At 45.6% G+C, this 19,807-nt stretch overlaps 1 protein-coding gene across 2 annotated transcripts in view; it reads right to left on the bottom strand.

Annotated features, from left to right (window-relative positions):
* LOC124722474 (putative glutathione-specific gamma-glutamylcyclotransferase 2) overlaps positions 1-17,709 on the bottom strand; it is a 29,266-nt gene extending 11,557 nt beyond the window's left edge. For both annotated transcript variants that reach the window (XM_047247629.1, XM_047247630.1), the window contains exon 1: positions 17,496-17,709. In XM_047247629.1, coding sequence (XP_047103585.1) covers positions 17,496-17,657 — 162 coding nt within the window. In that variant the 5' untranslated portion in view covers positions 17,658-17,709. The remainder of the gene's footprint in view (positions 1-17,495) is intronic.
* Positions 17,710-19,807: the final 2,098 nt, after the last annotated feature.

Below are 19,807 nucleotides of genomic sequence, written 5' to 3'. Positions count from 1 at the left end.
CCCTATATCCAGCTCAATTCTCAAAAGGCTCCTTAAAAAAGGCTATGCCTACTAATTTGCCCCAGGCCAGCTGAACTGATGATTCCTCTGGAATGGTCTCTCTATCATCTACACTATGCCTGGACATTGATTCCTGCAATGGCCAAAATCCTTTTTCTTTTATATATCATAATATAGAGGAACCTGAAAAAATGCTTTTCTACACACATATCGCAACAGTATTAAGATATTTTCTCCTTATTAGTTAGGAGAGAGAACGGCTAATTACTGGAATTTTTTTGTTTTCTAAAAGCTCGAAAGATAATCTTTGTTGTTCGAAGAATATTATCTTAGAATTCCGCGAACATGAACTCCGTCGAAATCTAGCCGCAAAGAATATCTCCGAGTTGAAAAAATTCTAGAGAATGCAAAATTATTATTTCATCATGTAAATGAAACGAAATGTATTAACAGATAATCTTCCCAGCGGAAGTTTACACAGATGACGCACAGATCGCCTTCTCATACGATGAGTTGGTAATTTCGTACAGAACTTCACGATCGACTTCAGCGCGAATAAGTTCAAAATGGTACAAATGGCTCTGAGCACTATGCGACTTAACTTCTGAGGTCATCAATCGCCTAGAACTAATTAAACTTAACCTAAGGACATCACACACATCCATTCCCGAGGCAGGATTCGAACCTGCGACCGTATCGGTCGCTCGACTCGAGACTGTAGCGCCTAGAACCTCACGGCCACTCTGGCCGGCGCGAATAAGCAAGAGAAAAGATAAAGAAAGGATAATGTACGACCGCATGTTGCAGGTCCTGTACGGGCCTTTCTGGATACCGAAAATGTTCGACTGCTGCCCTGGCCAGCACATTTTCCAGATCTCTCACCAACTGAAAACGTCTGGTCGATGGTGGCCGAGCAACTGGCTCGTCACAATACGCCAGTCACTACTCTTGACGAACTGTGGTATCGTGTTGAAGCTGCATGGGCAGCTACCTGTACACGCCATCCAAGCTCTGTTTGACTCAATGCCCAGGCGTATCAAGGCCGTTTTTACAGCTAGAGGTGGTTGTTCAGGGGTACTGATTTCTCAGGATCTATGCACCCAAATTGCGTGAAAATGTAATCACATGTCAGTTATAGTATAATATGTTTGTCCAATAAATACCCGTTTATCATCTGCATTTTTTCATGGTATAGCAATTTTAATGGCCAGCAGTGTATTTTTGCCTGTGAGGGTCAAAAGTCGTACTGACGTGAACGATGGGCATGAATTCCAAATGAAATGAAACTTTAGTTATTTAACGCCCTTTATAAGAGATATATCTCCACAATGTTTAATAAATCGGACTGGTACTTCATGGTGCAACACTTTTCATTGCCGTCTCCTTTGTGAGTTAACTTTCGGTAATGCTGGTCGACAGAGCCTATAAATTCCTTAACTGGCGTCATTTCCGCTTTTGGTTGTAACTATTTTTATTGTGCTAGTGCAATTTTGTATTACATGCCGTTGCCAAGCATTTACAAAGATATCATACAAAGTAACAGGAAATACATAAAAGGAGAATAAATTTACAGTCTGTTAGTATTCACATATTTACAAGAATCCATGTCATATTACGACCTAGAAACAGGTTAAAAATGACATCAGCCTTGTAGGGCTGTGCCACACTTGACGGTCATACAGGAAACGGCTGATATCAATGACACGAATAACATGATACGTAGATTTTTGTTACTTACAAGCAACTTGAAGTCGGTCAACGTGCGGTGGAGATAACAATGTAAGACGTATGTACATCAAAGAGTAACTAGTCAGCAGCAAGTTATCGATCATGACACTTCCTTTTCTGTAGCGTAATCTTGAGTGGACGATGTAAATCACAGTGGGCGTTTAGATAGCTAATAGAGTGTACTGATAGCATACTAGAGTAAATAATCACTCCGTCTTCAGGCCACAAGCGGCCCATCGGGACCAACCGATTGCCGTGTTATCCTCAGCTGAGGATGCTTATAGGACGGGCGTGTGGTCAGCACACCGCTCTCCCAGTCGTTAGGTTGGTTTTCTTTGACCGGAGCCGCTACTATTCGGTCGAGTTGGCATCAGCAGGCTGAGTGCACCCCGAAAAATGGCAACAGCGCATGGCGGCCCGGATGGTCACCAATCCAAGTACCGGCCACGCCCAACAGCGCTTAACTTCGGTGATCTGACGGCAACCAGTATATCCACTGCGGCAAGGCGGTTGCCTAGACTAAATAATACAGCGATCAAAAATCTCTTATGTCTGAGGTCCGTTAGTTCACTGAGTATATACACTCCTGGAAATGGAAAAAAGAACACATTGACACCGGTGTGTCAGACCCACCATACTTGCTCCGGACACTGCGAGAGGGCTGTACAAGCAATGATCACACGCACGGCACAGCGGACACACCAGGAACCGCGGTGTTGGCCGTCGAATGGCGCTAGCTGCGCAGCATTTGTGCACCGCCGCCGTCAGTGTCAGCCAGTTTGCCGTGGCATACGGAGCTCCATCGCAGTCTTTAACACTGGTAGCATGCCGCGACAGCGTGGACGTGAACCGTATGTGCAGTTGACGGACTTTGAGCGAGGGCGTATAGTGGGCATGCGGGAGGCCGGGTGGACGTACCGCCGAATTGCTCAACACGTGGGGCGTGAGGTCTCCACAGTACATCGATGTTGTCGCCAGTGGTCGGCGGAAGGTGCACGTGCCCGTCGACCTGGGACCGGATCGCAGCGACGCACGGATGCACGCCAAGACCGTAGGATCCTACGCAGTGCCGCCACTTCCCAGCAAATTAGGGACACTGTTGCTCGTGAGGTATCGGCGAGGACCATTCGCAACCGTCTCCATGAAGCTGGGCTACGGTCCCGCACACCGTTAGGCCGTCTTCCGCTCACGCCGCAACATCGTGCAACCCGCCTCCAGTGGTGTCGCGACAGGCGTGAATGGAGGGACGAATGGAGACGTGTCGTCTTCAGCGATGAGAATCGCTTGTGCCTTGGTGCCAATGATGGTCGTATGCGTGTTTGGCGCCGTGCAGGTGAGCGCCACAATCAGGACTGCATACGACCGAGGCACACAGGGCCAACACCCGGCATCATGGTGTGGGGAGCGATCTCCTACACTGGCCGTACACCACTGGTGATCGTCGAGGGGACACTGAATAGTGCACGGTACATCCAAACCGTCATCGAACCCATCGTTCTACCATTCCTAGACCGGCAAGGGAACTTGCTGTTCCAACAGGACAATGCACGTCCGCATGTATCCCGTGCCACCCAACGTGCTCTAGAAGGTGTAAGTCAACTACCCTGGCCAGCAAGATCTCCGGATCTGTCCCCCATTGAGCATGTTTGGGACTGGATGAAGCGTCGTCTCACGCGGTCTGCACGTCCAGCACGAACGCTGGTCCAGCTGAGGCGCCAGGTGGAAATGGCATGGCAAGCCGTTCCACAGGACTACATCCAGCATCTCTACGATCGTCTCCATGGGAGAATAGCAGCCTGCATTGCTGCGAAAGGTGGATATACACTGTACTAGTGCCGACATTGTGCATGCTCTGTTGCCTGTGTCTATGTGCCTGTGGTTCTGTCAGTGTGATCATGTGATGTATCTGACCCCAGGAATGTGTCAATAAAGTTTCCCCTTCCTGGGACAATGAATTCACGGTGTTCTTATTTCAATTTCCAGGAGTGTATTTCGGTTGCTCTTTAAAGGCGCTACGAATTTCAATTTCTTCCAGAGCGTCCATTAATATGCTCTTCTATGCAGTACCTGCGAAGATTCCTCACTGCTGCTGACATTACGATAGTAAATAAGCAGATGTACACTACAAGAGGACCTCTCTCACATGTCCCTGCTTGCTCTCCGAATCTGGCGGAGACACAGTGCCAATGACGCTATAAAAGGACGTGATGAGTGGGTATGTGTGGAGGAGTGTGCAGATGGAGGGCGTGCGTGGCAAGTCCTCACGTGTGGGCGCGGGACAGCAGGTGGAGATTTAAAGGTCCAGGTGGAGAGCCGGCACGAGGCGGAGACAAGCGGGCGCGTGACGTGGGCGCCAGCAAGGCCGGCCGTCGACTTTGGCGTCGTGTGTCTGGTGCACGTGAAGGCCTTGTGCCGCGCTAAGAATACGGGCTCACGGCCGCGCGCCGGTCCCTCTGAACAGATAAAAATATGCCACCACCTCACTGCCTGCACTACGCCAACTGCTCATTACTTATTATCCCTTTTCGTGGAACCAAGTTTTTAGATGTGCCAGTTTCCCGCACGCGCTGCAGCAAACTCTTACGATGAGACTACATCCTGGTTAACTCGACTTTGTATAAGTATTGGGAAACCGTCTTGCATATAACAACTGTACGACAGATCGGACGCGAAGTACACTACTGGCCATTAAAATTGCTACACCAAGACGAAATGCAGATGATAAACGGGTATTCATTGGACAAATACTGACATGTGATTACATTTTCAAGCAATTTAGGTGCATAGATCCTGAGAAATCAGTACCCCTGAACAACCACCTCTGGCTGTAATAACGGCATTGATACGCCTGGGCATTGAGTCAAACAGAGCTTAGATGGTGTGTGCAGGTATAGCTCCCCATGCAGCTTCAACACGATACCACAGTTCATCAAGAGTAGTGACTGGCGTATTGTGACGAGCCAGTTGCTTGGCCATCATTGACCAGACGTTTTCAGTTGGTGAGAGATCTGGAGAATGTGCTGGCCAGGGCAGCAGTCCAACATTTTCTGTATCCAGAAAGGCCCGCACAGGACCTGCAACATGCGGTCGTGCATTATCCTGCTGAAATGTAGGGTTTCGCAGGGATCGAATGAAGGGTAGAGCCACGGGTCGTAACACATCTGAAATGTAACGTCCACTGTTCAAAGTGCCGCCAATCCGAACAAGAGGTGACCGAGACATGTAACCCAAAGGCACCCCATACCATCACGCCGGGTGATATGCCAGTATGGCGATGGCGAATACACGCTTCCAATGTGCGTTCACCGCGATGTCGCCAAACACGGATGCGACCATCATGATGCTGCAAACAGAACCTGGATTCATCCGAAAAAATGACGTTTTGCCGTTCGTACACCCAGGTTCGTCGTTGAGTACACCATCGCAGGCGCTCCTGTCTGTGATGCAGCGTCAAGGGTAACCGCAGCTATGGTCTCCGAGCTGATAGTCTATGCTGCTGAAATCGTCGTCCAACTGTTCGTGCAGATGGTTGGTGTCTTGCAAACGTCCCCATCGGTTGACCCAGGGATCGAGACGTGGCTGCACGATCCCATACAGCCAGGCCGATGAGATGCCTGTCAACTCGACTGCTAGAGATACGAGGCCGTTGGGATCCAGCACGGCGTTCCGTATTACCCTCCTGAACCCACCGATTCCATATTCTGCTAACAGTCATTGGATCTCGACGAACGCGAGCAGCAATGTCTCGATACGATAAACCGCAATCGCGATAGGCTACAATCCGACCTTTATCCAAGTCGGAAACGTGATGGTACGCATTTCTCCTCCTTACACGAGGCATCACAACAAAGTTTCACCAGGCAACGCCGGTCAACTGCTGTTTGTGTATGAGAAATCGGTTGGAAACTTTCCTCATGTCAGCACGTTGTAGGTGTCGCCACCGGCGCCAACCTTGTGTGAATGCTCTGAAAAGCTAATCATTTGCATATCACAGCATCTTCTTCCTGTCTGCTATATTTCGCGTCTGTAGAACGTCATCTTCGTGTTGTAGCAATTTTATTGGCCAGTAGTGTACTTAAACGACAATCGTGTAACCAGCTTCACGACCCAGATCGAAGTTTCAATCACTTCCACTCTCCTACTTCCTAAATTTCACTTAAGGACCGAGCGTGGTGATGCTACGGAGTCGCATTCGTGATGAGCTGGATTCAAATCGTCGTTTACCCGCTCGGACATTTCTCACGGTCTCACAGATACGTCTCCAGCAAGTGCTGTCTGTACAATGTGTACGAATAGCATCGTTATAAGAGTTCTTCACGATCTACTGGATCAAAACCTCTTCCTGAACTGTCAGGATATGAGAGAACTCAGCGTTACAAATGCAAATATGGCGTACCTGTCTCCTAAATGTCCTCTGCCCACCTTCCGTTCGCGTCAATACCTTTGTCGTTTTTTTTTTTCACGAAGAATTCATCTAGATGTACGCCCAGCCGATGTCTATTTCAGTTTCAAAACAGCCCAACTCCTGTAACTTCTCTTAATCCTTTTTTCATCGATCAATATCTTTTAGTTTTTTCTAACAATCTTCTTTCTATCAACTATCACATTTTGAGCAAGTTATGTTTCATATATTGATACAATAGGTTCGAGCAGGTAATATACAATGGTTTTGGACTTTCATTTTCAAGCAGATTATGAGGTAACTTCTGAATGAGACATTTCATTTCTAAATGAACTTCATACCAGCTGAATTCATATAGTTATCCCAGACATATAAATTGGGTCATCAATTTCTTCGTTAGACATCATCTGCATCCTTTCAGCAAACTTACCATACAATACTTCAGTCTTTTCAACTGGATATCTACCTACGTGTCTCCTTCTCTGCCAGTCCCTACAGAAACTTTTCCAGAGTGCTCTAACTTCGGCAGCTCCGATAGGAATGTTATTCGGGAAACAGTGACTTACTAGCAGCTTCAGAAATATTTCGAGAGACAGTTCCCAAGGCGCATACCGATGGCTCGATTGCAAGTGCACTGTCTGCCGTATGCGCGTACCTTACTCGAATGTTAGTCCAAACTACAGTTTTGAACTGTTACGAATGTTCGGGACTTTCATTCAGTCTTGAAGTGACAGAATTCGTTTGCTGTGTCAGTGAGAGGACATGACATTCGTATGAAACGACCCGAAAGCCGCAATTACATCCACGGCTTGTATTTTAACTGAGAGGATAGATTAATTAATGATTATTTACAGGCAGTTAAGTTTATCACAGTAATCGAGTCGCGGACGACATATAACTCGACGTTTGCTGTACGGGCGATATCGATCTTATGAAAAATTAAGCGCTTCTGTAGTTTTTCTATTAAAATAAACTTTTACCTGAGCCATTATGAGAAACTTATTATTATCAGAAAAATTTACTGTTGCATTGTACGTACCACCCTACAGAGAGCGATCAGCTAGAACATTATGACTATCTACCTAGTAGCCAATATGTGCACCTTTGGCACGGTCATGCGTCGTGGCATGGAAGCAATGAGGGACACACAAGTCACGTAACTCCCGTAAATTCCGGAGAGGAGAGGGGGGGGGGGGGGGATGCGATGACTCCGACGCCACGTTCAATCAAGTCCCAGATGTGTTCGATCGGGCTCAGATCTGGTGCATTGGGGGGACAGCATATCAATTGTAACTGGCCACTGTGTTCCTCGAATCACTTCCATCACATCCCTTGTCTTATGACATTGCGCATTATCTTGTTGAAAAGTGCCAGTGTTGTCGGGAAACGCGATCGTCATGAAGGGGTGTACATTGTCTGAAGCCAGTGTACGACACCCCCTGGCCATCATAGTGCCTTGCACGAGCTCCACTGGACCAATCGATGCCCACGTGAATGTTCGTCAGTGCATGATGGAGCCGCCGCCAGCCTCTCCGTGCCGCAGTACAGGTGCCAAGGAACTGTTCACCTGGAAGAAGACTGACTCGTGCCCTCTCATCGGCATGATGAAGAAGGTATCGGGATTCAGTAGACCATGCACCGCTCTGTCACTGCTCCAACGTCCAGTGCCGATGGTCACGTGTCCATTTCAGTCCTAGTTGACGATGTCGTGATATTAACATTGGCACATGCATGGGTCGTCGGCTGGGGAGGCCCATCTTTAGAAGTGTTCGGTGCACTGTGTGTTCAGACACATTTTTACTCTGCCCAGCACTAACGTCTGAGGTTAGTTCTGCCACAGTTCGCCGCCTGTCCTGTTTCACCAATCTGCCCAGCCTACGACGTCCGACATCTGTAATGAGGGGTCGCCGCTCAGCCCCACAACGTCTGGACGAGGTTTCACCTTGGTTTCGCCACATGTTGAAGACATTCACCACAGCATTCCTCGAATACCCAAGTCGCGCAGTTTCCAAAATGCTTGTGCTGAGACTCCGAGCCATCACAATCTGTCCTCGGTCAAACGCAGATAGATCGCACGCCTTCCCCTATCTACACACGTACAGCACGCTCACAGATACTACATGCACCGTGCGTTTCTCTGACAAGTAGTCATTCCTCGCCAGGTGATGCTGCTATCGCCTGGACGGCTTTACATCGATAGTAGATCAGTAGTCATAAGGTTCTGGCTGATCAGTGTAATTTGGTCACTCTCTTCGATAAGACTCTTTGTTGAAGTTCAGAAAGTCGCCTGTCTTGAATCGTATTGGTATGTTTCTGATACAGTCTGGAAACGATCTGTTCATCTGGAACAAAAGGAGATAGCCAGCACAGAGTACCATGGTAAAAGCTATGTGTGTCACACTACTTGCAAAGTTGACTGATTGGTGCAAAGAGGTTTTGCTCCCATCTATGAGCATTGCCAATGCCAAGAGTGACGGTAAGAAATAAAACCATGTATCGAAATATTTCGTTTACGTCGTTAGTAACCTGAATCTCGGACCAGTCGAACTACTGAAGTGGATTTTGTGATGCTACTGGTCAAACGTGTTTCACCTCATTACGGCCGTTTTTATCTGTCACTTCTCCGGTTTCTACATTTACATCTACATACATACTCCGCTAGTCACCGTACCACTCCAATCTAATCAGATAAATCAATAATGAGAATGGTGAACAAGGCTGTCATGATCACGCCAGATGGCTGAGGCTCTTAACAGACAATTTCTTGAGATGCGATTATCTCTTTTTTCTGTCGTTACACAAGAGAGTAGATAAGTGAGTCAGCTTTCTGAAACCAGATTATGGCGGTGAACATTTAGCTAATTCCCAACAGACCTTTATCTTTCGTGCCATATGGTGATAAATCGGCTTAATCTGATACAGTTAGGATTATCACACCATTAATGCGTTCACAGGCTGAAGCAACACGTCCACTGATGATAGTTTCGTACAAAACCCCAACAGTTGTGGCTGGATACGTACGGAAACGGGAAGCTCTATACTAATCTTCGCAGTAATCAAAAAATTCCACCTGTCCTTCAGACAATCGAAATACTGGTCTCGCACATTCTAAACAGAAAATTTGCCTTTAAAAACTGGTAAAACTACTCAGCGTTCCACTTACGGGTACAGGAAACAAACTTTCAATTTTTTCCTAATGTAAAAATACTTTTTCTGTAAACAGCGCTTCAACATATATTAAAGAAAGGTGTCATGAAGTCACCAACAGCTGTTATGATGTATATTTATTCACAGATAACTATTTTTGTGTTCGCTTGACAGACACTGGTTGTCTGTGAATAACTACACATTATTGCAGTTTTGGCGGCTCCATGATGCCGTTCTTGAAAAATACTTTGTTATCTCGTGGATGAGTAGCTTCCTAATACAACACACGACATCTACACCGTGGATGGCTGCCGAGCCGGCCGGAGTGGCCGAGCGGTTAAAGGCGCTACAGTCTGGAACCGCACGACCGCTACGGTCGCAGGTTCGAATCCTGCCTCGGGCATGGATGTGTGTGATGTTCTTAGGTTAGTTAGGTTTAAGTAGTTCTAAGTTCTAGGGGACTTATGACCACAGCAGTTGAGTCCCATAGTGCTCAGAGCCATTTGAACCATTTTTTTGATGGCTGCCGACCGACAGACCGATTTCAAGAACGCTAGCCACCAACCTTACAACCGTTGTCTCAGAACAAGACTGCAGGCAATATCACTGGCCATTTCCTTTCCTCGCTAACTGCACTTGTGTGGAGAATGATGCTTCCTGCCAAGAATCTTCAAAAGTTCATTTCTGACAGGAGCTGGAAAACTCGTGCCATAAGAGGAAAGTCGCTAGCTCTTCAGCCCGACCACAGCCCACTTTTCGGTTATGGAGGGACCAGCCCACCAGCTCTAAGCTAGACAAAGCCCAAATCCACCAGATTCCATCTCTTGCGCCCCTAACAACCAAGGGAACAACCGTACGGCGTGGCCGTATATGGTGCGTAATATGCACTTTGATTCAGTGGCTGTCTGTTGTGATCGTGAGGGAAATTTTTTTCTCCAGTTTGGTCATTACATGGAATCTACGAAAATAGACAACAGAGTACCAGAACACAGAATGATTTTTTTCTCTGTGATCGATGCGTGTTGCTATAATGACGACAGTAAATCTGAAGCGGTTTATATGATGTGATAACGTACTCGTCCGTCCTGTATGATTAATGACGAAGACTGTCCCAGTACGAATGCACAGTTTCATTTTTGAATAAAGCACATTAGTTAGTTGAAAAGTGGAAATATTTTTATCAGGGGCAGTCAAATGAAAACGAGACAGATAGAAATGGTTCAAATGGCTCTGAGCACTATGGGACTCAACATCTTAGGTCATAAGTCCCCTAGAACTTAGAACTACTTAAACCTAACTAACCTAAGGACATCACACACACCCATGCCCGAGGCAGGATTCGAACCTGCGACCGTAGCAGTCCCGCGAGACAGAAAGAAAGTAAGATAACTGTTTACAGTTTAAAAAGTAATCGCCACAACTGTTAACATATCTACCTCACTGAGACAAAACGGTGAATTCCTTCATGGAAAAATGTTAGCTGTTGCCTAAGGGACCATGATTGCACCCAGGCCTGTCCGAAGCAAACTGACGGCCACGAATGTCTTTCTTCAGGGCTCCAAAAAATATGGAAATGAGGAGATATCGGGAGTGTATGGGGAATGTGTAAAGGCAGGCCACTTGTTGCCAATGTTAGTTTGACTACGCTGCAGAAGTATCGCTGGGAAGCTCTTAAACATCCTCCAGAGTCCCGATCTCTCGTCATACCATTTCCGTGTTCTGGAGCCCTAAAGAAAGAGATTTGTAGCCGTCGATTCGTTTCGGACGAGGAGGTGCACGCCTGGATACAATCACGGTTATGTAGGCAACCACAAAACATTTTTTATGAAGGCATTGACTGTCTTCTCTCACAGTTGGATACCCCTTATATTTTGTACTCATCAGCACACAATGTGGTTACGTGTGAAAAACAATGTCCACCACAACTGTGCTGACAAACCCTAACTCCTTTCCCAAACTTTTAATGGCATTTCCTCCCATTTCTAGAGCTATTTTCACAATGACGCGCTACGTTTGCTCCTTTATCCCAGGACTCGTTCTCGGTTTTTTCGTGTTAACACGTGATTTCAAGTAATGCCTTAGGAAATAGTCATGCTGCAAGTTCTTAGTGGTCTGAGATGACAACACACGGAATTTTCTCCCGTAACGATGTCCGTGATTCGTACGCGGTAAGACAGGTGACGCCATCTCTGTGAACGAGCGGTTCTAGGCGCTTCAGTCTGGAACCGCACTGCTGCTACGGTCGCAGGTTCGAATCCTGCCTCGGGCATGGATGTGTGTGATGTCCTTAGGTTAGTTAGGTTTAAATACTTCTAAGTCTAGGGGACTGACGACCTCAGATGTTAAGTCCCATAGTGCTCAGAGCCATTTGAACCCATCACTTCCAGTTGGGCCAAAGGAACTTACTCATTATATTGTGATAACGTACATCATTTGCCAACACTGCGTTATCTGCGGTTTTTCGAAAAAGTAAGGGCCAATCAGTCCGCCTGCTCAATGTCTGCAGTAGTGGCTCAATGTGCATGTATCTGCTGTTCAAGTTTTATGCGATGACTTTCATAGCCCCAGATCTGTCAGTTATGATTGTTGATGTAGTTGTGTACTTGAAAATACGTCATCCAAATTTTAGTTTTCCAGTACACATTTGTCGAATTTACGCCGTTGAAAAAAGCCTGTTGACAGTAGTTGTGGCATTAGTCGAACCTATGGACGGTTTAGATGATGATCTACTGTCAGAATTCCTGCATGTTACTCGATATGCTCGGTTTTTGTGATCGACGGTGTACCAAGTTTCGGGGACTTTTGGTTACACTCATTAACTGAAACTATATTTTCATTAGACCGGCTGGTACGACGTCGCTATGGAGTCAAAACATCAGCAAGGAACCATTTTACTCAAACTTAACAGTCACTCGTCGAACTGTCGGCGAATAGTGTACGTTTCTGTGGCCGAAAACTAAACGCAATTGACCAAGTGCACTAAAGAACTCTCCCCGTATTTGTAATAAGTTTTTGGGATGACAGCTCGTTGTTCGACGGTGAAGCGATTTCTCTTCGCTGACCGCGATGTGTCTTGATAGCAACTGACTAACAGGAAGCGTTTCCAATCGATTAGAACAAAAATGGCGTGCTATTTAAATTGTGCATTCTTGTTGGGGCACCCTATACATGACTCACGTGAAACAGCTCACAAGTTGTGTATAGTCAGCCCGTGACTTCGTGCGACACGTTGAAGATCATCCATCACCACATCACTCACGTGCATTCTAGTTTTGTTAGATGGTCCAGTCACATTAATATTGCCACCGCCTACGTTCGACGTTGTAATGATACTTGAATTACGTAACCATTACGGCAGCTCACCTGAACCTCTCGATACCAGCAATATTCCACTGTGTTTCCGTTAACTACTTAACATATTTCAGAGACAACATTCAGATTTGATTTGATTAATGTAGAGGTACTTCGATGCGTCGATATGTTTATATTGCAATGATATTATTCTTATGTGTATTCTCTCTTTTGTCACTATGATCTTTGACGTACTTGGAACTCTGATTTTTGGGCGCGTAAGCGATTATTAGTTTGTTGTTAGAGTGTCGGACCTAGAAAAAGTCAAGTCTTGGACGTCATGTCGGAAAGACGCATATTGTAGTCAGCTTATAAAATGTGAAGTTTAACAGTGACTGTGTGGAAGATGTTTTCAAGTTTAATCTTCAAGAATGGTTTGTGAAGCGCATCTACAAACTTTTGAATATAGCAGAATAAAACGTAGGCCTCTTTGCATCCGAGCTTGGAATCATCACCACCTAGATTTTCGACGATTGAGCCATGATTTTACAACGAGACCAGCGTGGGAAACACGAAAAGATGAGTGTCTAGTTTATTCATTATTACATGAAATGACTTTATTAACTGTGCTCTAATCACACCTGCCACATAATAACATTGTTGTTGCCCGAAAATGCAGTATTTAGCAGCGTGAGCAACACCACAATCATTATTAAATTTTGACCTCTGTTGTGGTAGGGTTGTTGGAACGTCAACCTGCAACATCCACACACAGACGACAGGTGGAGAGGACATAAAGCGTGACTGGGGGACGCGGAAACGAAGAAGAAGTTTCTGCAATGCCGAAACGACGTCCCAAAGGGCATGATCCCTGGCTTTCTAAACACGGGTGAGAGAATTTTTGAAACGGCTAAGTTTGTAAACTGCTCGCGTGCCGCCGTAATTAAAGTATACCGTGCATGGCAAAATGGCGCTATTCAAAACCGGCGACGAGCCAAGTGTAGTGCACCAGATGACAGGGGGTGATCTACGGTTGCAGAGATGGATATGGACGAGCAGACGTGCAGCTGTTGAGCTACTGATAGCCCGGATGAACCAAGGGGCAACCAACTGTGTCACCTCAACGACCATTCACTGAACGTTGGCTGCGTATGGGCACCCATGCTGACTGTTGTTCACCGGCTGTAATTTGCACGCTAGTACTGCACTGAGTGGCGACAAGGGGCATTTCCAGATGACTCACGCTTTATACTTCGAAACGTCTGAAAGTAAACACCCTACAACGGTTGTCGGAAGCGTCCAGGCCGGAGGAGGGACGGTTATGGTCTGTGGAATGTTTTCGTGGCATTACCTGGGTAATCTGGCCATCCTGGAACGCACAATGGATCAACACAAGTATACATCTGTCCTTGGGGAACATGTTCATCCCTCCCGGCAGTTTGTTTTTCCTCGGCACGATGGCATCTACCAGCAGGACAACGCAACGTGTGACAGCTCGCAGTGTACGTGCGTGATTCGAAGAACATCAGGATGAGTTTAGCAGCATGGAGCCTCGATCGAGAAACCTACTGCAGAGGACACGGCACTGGAGTCAGCATGACCCACATCCCAGGCGACACCTTCCAGAATCAGATTCACTCTCTTCCTGCACGTCTCGCAGCAATGATCAGTGTAGTTTCATATCTTTAAGGCAGAGCTGTCTTCAACCTGAAAATTGGTTTGAGCACTGCAGTGCTTTACTATACACGGTCTTGCTATAGCTGTGCCGTTGCCTTCCTCCGGCCTCTGAACTGACAAACCCAGCCAGTTATAGGGGGACCTGCAGTTTAAGGTGGATTTTGAGCCACGGTGCAACTCGGCAGTTTTCATGTTAACAAACAATGCCAGAAGTGAAACTAATGTATCTTTGCCATATCTAATAAGTCTTCTTCAAGGTTAGTGAAATTAGTTCAGCGTTTCAACACGATTATTTTGCTAGAAGTTAAAGTCACCGTTTGGTTGGCCTAAATTTTCCTTTATTGCATTCTTATCCAATATTGTTTAAGTCTCATATAAATACAGAAATTATCTTCCATGAATGTTTCACTTTTATTATCGCAAAAGAATAATCAGTGACCTGGAATTTACTCGCACAAAAAAGAGAAAGAACAGCTCTCACTTTGTACAAGCGTCAATTAAAATTGTATACCGCACTACAGGAAAATATATGGGCCAAACGAAATGTTTAATATCGTTTTCATCTTAAGTATAAGTAACCATATGCGATACTACTCCAACTAAACACTTTTCAGTGACCTACCCAGTCACCCCTGCGGACTCAGTAGTGTTCCCCTTTTGCCCACCGTTCGGAGGATCACAAGTGTGCCAGATTACATTCCATTTTGTCTAACACGGAGAGGAAGGCTGCGGCAACGTTTTCCATGCCGAAATTCCCCATCGCGATGCAAAGTGACAACTTGAAGTTCAATGGCATTTAGCAGATATCTAATTCTCTGTTCACTTGCGTAAATTCAGGACTTAATACAGTCTCTTCACAGGGAGGAAGGAAGGAAACAATTGAAAAGTGTTGAGACACTGCACTCTCATTCAGCAGCAACAGAGTTGCAATCTCTGGCTGATCACATTGATATTAGTTTGCATAAACACTTCAGGATAATGATGAGATGCATCCTTCAACAACGTTACAAAAAAATGGTTCAAATGGCTCTGAGCACTATGGGACTTAACTTCTGAGGTCATCAGTCCCCTAGAACTTAGAACTACTTAAACCTAACTAACCTAAATACATCACACACATCCATGCCCGAGGCAGGATTCGAACCTGCGACCGCAGCGGTCGCGCGGTTCCAGACTGTAGCGCCTAGAATCGCTCGGCCACCCCGGCCGGCAACAACGTTACAGTCTGATTTTATTCCTCGTTCTTGTCCAACTGAGATGGTTCCCCGTCTCTAAATCATACAGTCGTCGAAGGGTGGAGGGGGGTGGGAATTAGCTGCAAGCTTCGAACCTCTTTTTAACTACAAAAACTGTTATTGTGACTGTCTGATATTTGTCTTATGGTATGAGAGCAATTCTTCTGTTACCGACTGTCGGATGATTTTGTGGACGCATTTCTGCACTACAATCGCGCAAGAGGCACTGATGACGTTCAACTGCCAACTTTCGGAGAGTCGGACTGAAATGCACAACTTCACGAGTGGCGAATGTGAGGGCATTCACTTTTTGAAGTTCTGATTCAGGTCCGTGACCAGTTAGAAAGCTCATTTCATGTCTGTCACGCTCCTACATGTTATTAAAATATGAATTCCTTCATATCACAGAATATTCTGATGCCCAGAGTAATGTGGCTCCATCAACTAAAGTTGTTGTAGAAACAATACAGACTGGATTCGTTGTGAGGACGTTGCCTTAAGAATATATTATCAAGGAGTGCAATACTGATACGTCGGCAAACAGCATGGAAAGAGGGCAGCGCGGTAGGGCATGAACTCTGAAGTGAGACAAGAAAACATTCAACTCTTGTCACGGGGCTATCAGCACCTCCTCCCCTCCACCCTTCCCAAGGATACCATCTTCAGTGTACTTTCCTTCTTATTCTTCTCTCCATTTCCTGTATAAATTAGAGAGGTTTAAATAACATTAAACATGCATGCATTGGCACCGCACGATAATAACCGTAATCGCATATGTATTCTTTGGCTGCTTCCTGAAACAGTCTCGTACGCTTCGTACACTCTCTCTCTCTCAGACACACACGCAGACACACACACACACACACACACACACACACGCACACACACACACACACATATATATATATATATATATATATATATATATATATATATATATATATATACTAAACAAATAAATACTCATGCACGGAAACGATTAGAAAGTCGACTGGAATTAACACTAAGATAGCAAAGCCAGAATGCTGTCACCAACATAAATACTGGCCGTTTAAACTAACGGAAGCATGAAAGACGCTTTTGGCGAGCCGAGCACGGCCGTGCTGTGAAAGGTGAGCGACGGATGTCCTTTAAGTAGTTCAAGGTCACCACGATGGATCCACCTGTGCTTAGGAAGCTCCCAGCTGGATACAGTTACTTTGGAATGCAGTCGCTTGGCGCGTGTATTTTACTAGTATAGAACTTGTTTCCGCCGTCTGTCGCCTAAACTTGATGATTTCGAGTGACTTTTAAGTTGCAGACTGGATAGTACAATGATTACCATTATTTTGTATGTGACCGGAAACGCGACAGTACACACTAACAGTATGTCATACAACATTAAATCACGACACGTGTGAGGAGTGACGTTCCATATTGTAGCATTAGATACGTCCTCTGAATCGACATTTATGCTTCCCTCGCAAATTTCATTTCTTGAATCGACAAGTCGTTGAACATCACAGAGAGAAGAAACAATATCTTATTAGTTTCTGCGAGAACCAAAGGATCCTAGTTTTGCATAATCGCTATATATAATTACAGAAAATGGTGACTTTCGCAGATCGTTTCGACTACTTTTTCAAAAATTAATAGCAGCGCTTCAACACCAATGAAATATCTATCATCGTCCGGTGAAAAATTAAAATTGTGACCTTAACAAATACCAGATCCGGAACACGACGTCTGACATTCTGTTAAACTTTTATAATCGACATTCACACAAGGTTACAAATAATTAAAGCTGCACATTATAACGCATTAAACGGCAGCCTATAGAGCAGCCGTCTCGTCAACTTCGCGATGTTACCGAGTGACAGACATTCGGTTGCCGCGTCCGAACGCAGAGGCCGGAAAGCTTCTTTTGTCGTCTTACTAGTGCTAAATTACCAGGCACAGCTTATTCACTGGCGAAGATATAACGAAGTGTTTTGCGACGAAAGAAAACTACTACACGGCGTAGCAAGCTGGCTTACCTTTCCTTCAGTTCCACGATGCGTGGTGTTGCCCTGCCAGAACTTCCGCGACCAGCCACGCACGCATCCGACGAGGCAGCATTCGTAATCGAAGCCCGGGTTCCAACAAAGAGACCCGTAGCCGAACACCCACAGCCCCGTCTGGTGATGATCCGCAGCCATAGCCGGCCTGTCAACAACACGAACCGCTGCCGCCGCCACTGCCGAGCTCTCAGCTGATGTAAAAGCGGCGCCGCGTCGCCGCCTTTTTGCAGGCGCGACGCCCGCAGGAGGGGGGCGGAAGGGACGGCGGCGCGGGAAAGCGTATTCGAATCTGATTGGCCGCCGGGCGGCGGCGCGCGCATGCCGTCAGCTGATGCAACCGGGCACGGGGATTTCTACGCAGCAGCCTACTGTCAATGAGTTGCGCGCTTCTCCGTCCCTCTCGCAGATAGACCTCTCTCTTCCACACACGTGCTCTCAGTGTGACTAGGCAAACGGTCAGTGCCATCCGCCAGCCAGCACCCGCGTACACAAGCAGAATGACACTGCGGGAAGCTGTCGATATGCGCGAATGCAGTCGCTGTCTCGATGGTGCTTGAGATACGGACTTGCCTCCGGCTGTCATCGTTCACATTTCACTCCGATTTCGCCTCTGCGGTGCTTTGATATCTAGCAGGTTGAAGGCGCTGCCGGCTTTAACAACTATAGAGTTAGTGCCAGAGTAAACAAGCGATCGGACATGTAAATATTTCGGCATTTGAACTACTTTAGGACAAGAAATACTTTGCGCCTAAGACATTACATTGTGAACGCCCGAGGCTGTAGAATTATTTAACATTGCAGGCCGAGAAATATTAAAACTGAACAAGCCGACGTGCAACAAGTATCCGAACACTTAATAAATATTCGGCTCCTGGGCTTTGTGACTTTTAAATAGGTTTCCGTGGGCAAACTCTCGTGTTTACGTCGACCGATGGGTCTGGAATTTTGTGAAAAGTGTTCTGACTCAAAACATTTTGCGTTTTGTGTTAGGCTGAAATTCTGTGTCCGTTATAAACAGGTTTCATTTAAGTCCAGATCATCTGCTTACCCAATTATTGCATTTCGTTTTTATGTATAACCATCTGAAGATGTGGTATACCGACAATCTGCAATTTCCATCCATTATGAAGTAGCGTAGGCACATTTCGTTCCTATTCGATTGACGTCGATTTAGTTGGACTCGAGCTCATTTTTCTGTAGTGAAGCTCCGTGACGCTTATTTTAAAGTGTGGGGTGTGTCAATAATACCCTACCAGATTCATGATTTTATATTAATCTTTTGTCCCATAGTCAGTCCCAAGTGAGCTCGGGATTTGTTATAGGACGAAAAATAAACATAAGATCACTTGTCTGATAGGGTACTATTCACACACCCCATATTTTAAAATAACCGTGACGGAGTCCCACTATAGAAGAATTAACTCAAGTTGAAGGAAACAGATCTCAATCGAATAGCAACGAAATGTATTTACTCCACTTCATAATCCATGCAAATTGCAGATTGCCGTGGTAGCTCTCTCGACTCTGCACAGAGGTAAACACAACTCTGTGTTGCTGTAAAACACTAAAACACAGGGCAGTAAGTTTACAACCTCTGTCTCTCCCGATTAGAGAAAAGCTGTTTATTCTGTAGCTTATTACAAAGGCGACCTGAAGTCAGTGCTCCAAAAGTAACGTCTGTATTAATGAAATAAGGCGGTTGTAATATTGAGGAGCGTGTTACGCTATACACTGTGTCTGTCTCCAAAATCGAAAAAAAAAAATAATGTGAAGTCTTGTTAGAGCTGGCATCATTAGTCCCGTTAAAATGACAAAGGATTTTCGATGTGACTGTTACGCCAGCATTATTACAAAAGCCTACAAAAACGCTATGAGATACGTATTCACCAAATAAATCCAGACCAGTCACATGATTACTGTACACGAAAACACATCTATCAGTTCTCACCGAAAATAGTTTGGGTAAAAGAAATAAAGTGTTTTCGTGAAGGCAGACTAAGAAAGCATCGAACATGAGCACTTTCATCCCCAGTACAGATATTGTAATATTGAAATCTTCTACTTTGTTATTAACTACTGCATTTTTTTTTATTTTGCTAGTAATTTGTACAAAGTCGTTCTGTCTCAGGCAATGAAGACTTAAAATTGGCTGCGGTAGAAGGAACATTTGCCTACCACACTGTGTGTCACAGTCACAGCCGTACTGTGTTTCCATGGTCTGCACATCGAAAATGAATAAGAAACGGTATGACATCAAGTTAATCTGTGCAAGGACAGAAACAGAATGT

Source organism: Schistocerca piceifrons, chromosome X, assembly GCF_021461385.2.
Source record: "Schistocerca piceifrons isolate TAMUIC-IGC-003096 chromosome X, iqSchPice1.1, whole genome shotgun sequence".
Classification (NCBI taxonomy): domain Eukaryota; kingdom Metazoa; phylum Arthropoda; class Insecta; order Orthoptera; family Acrididae; genus Schistocerca; species Schistocerca piceifrons.
This window is presented reverse-complemented; position numbering and strand designations above follow the sequence as displayed.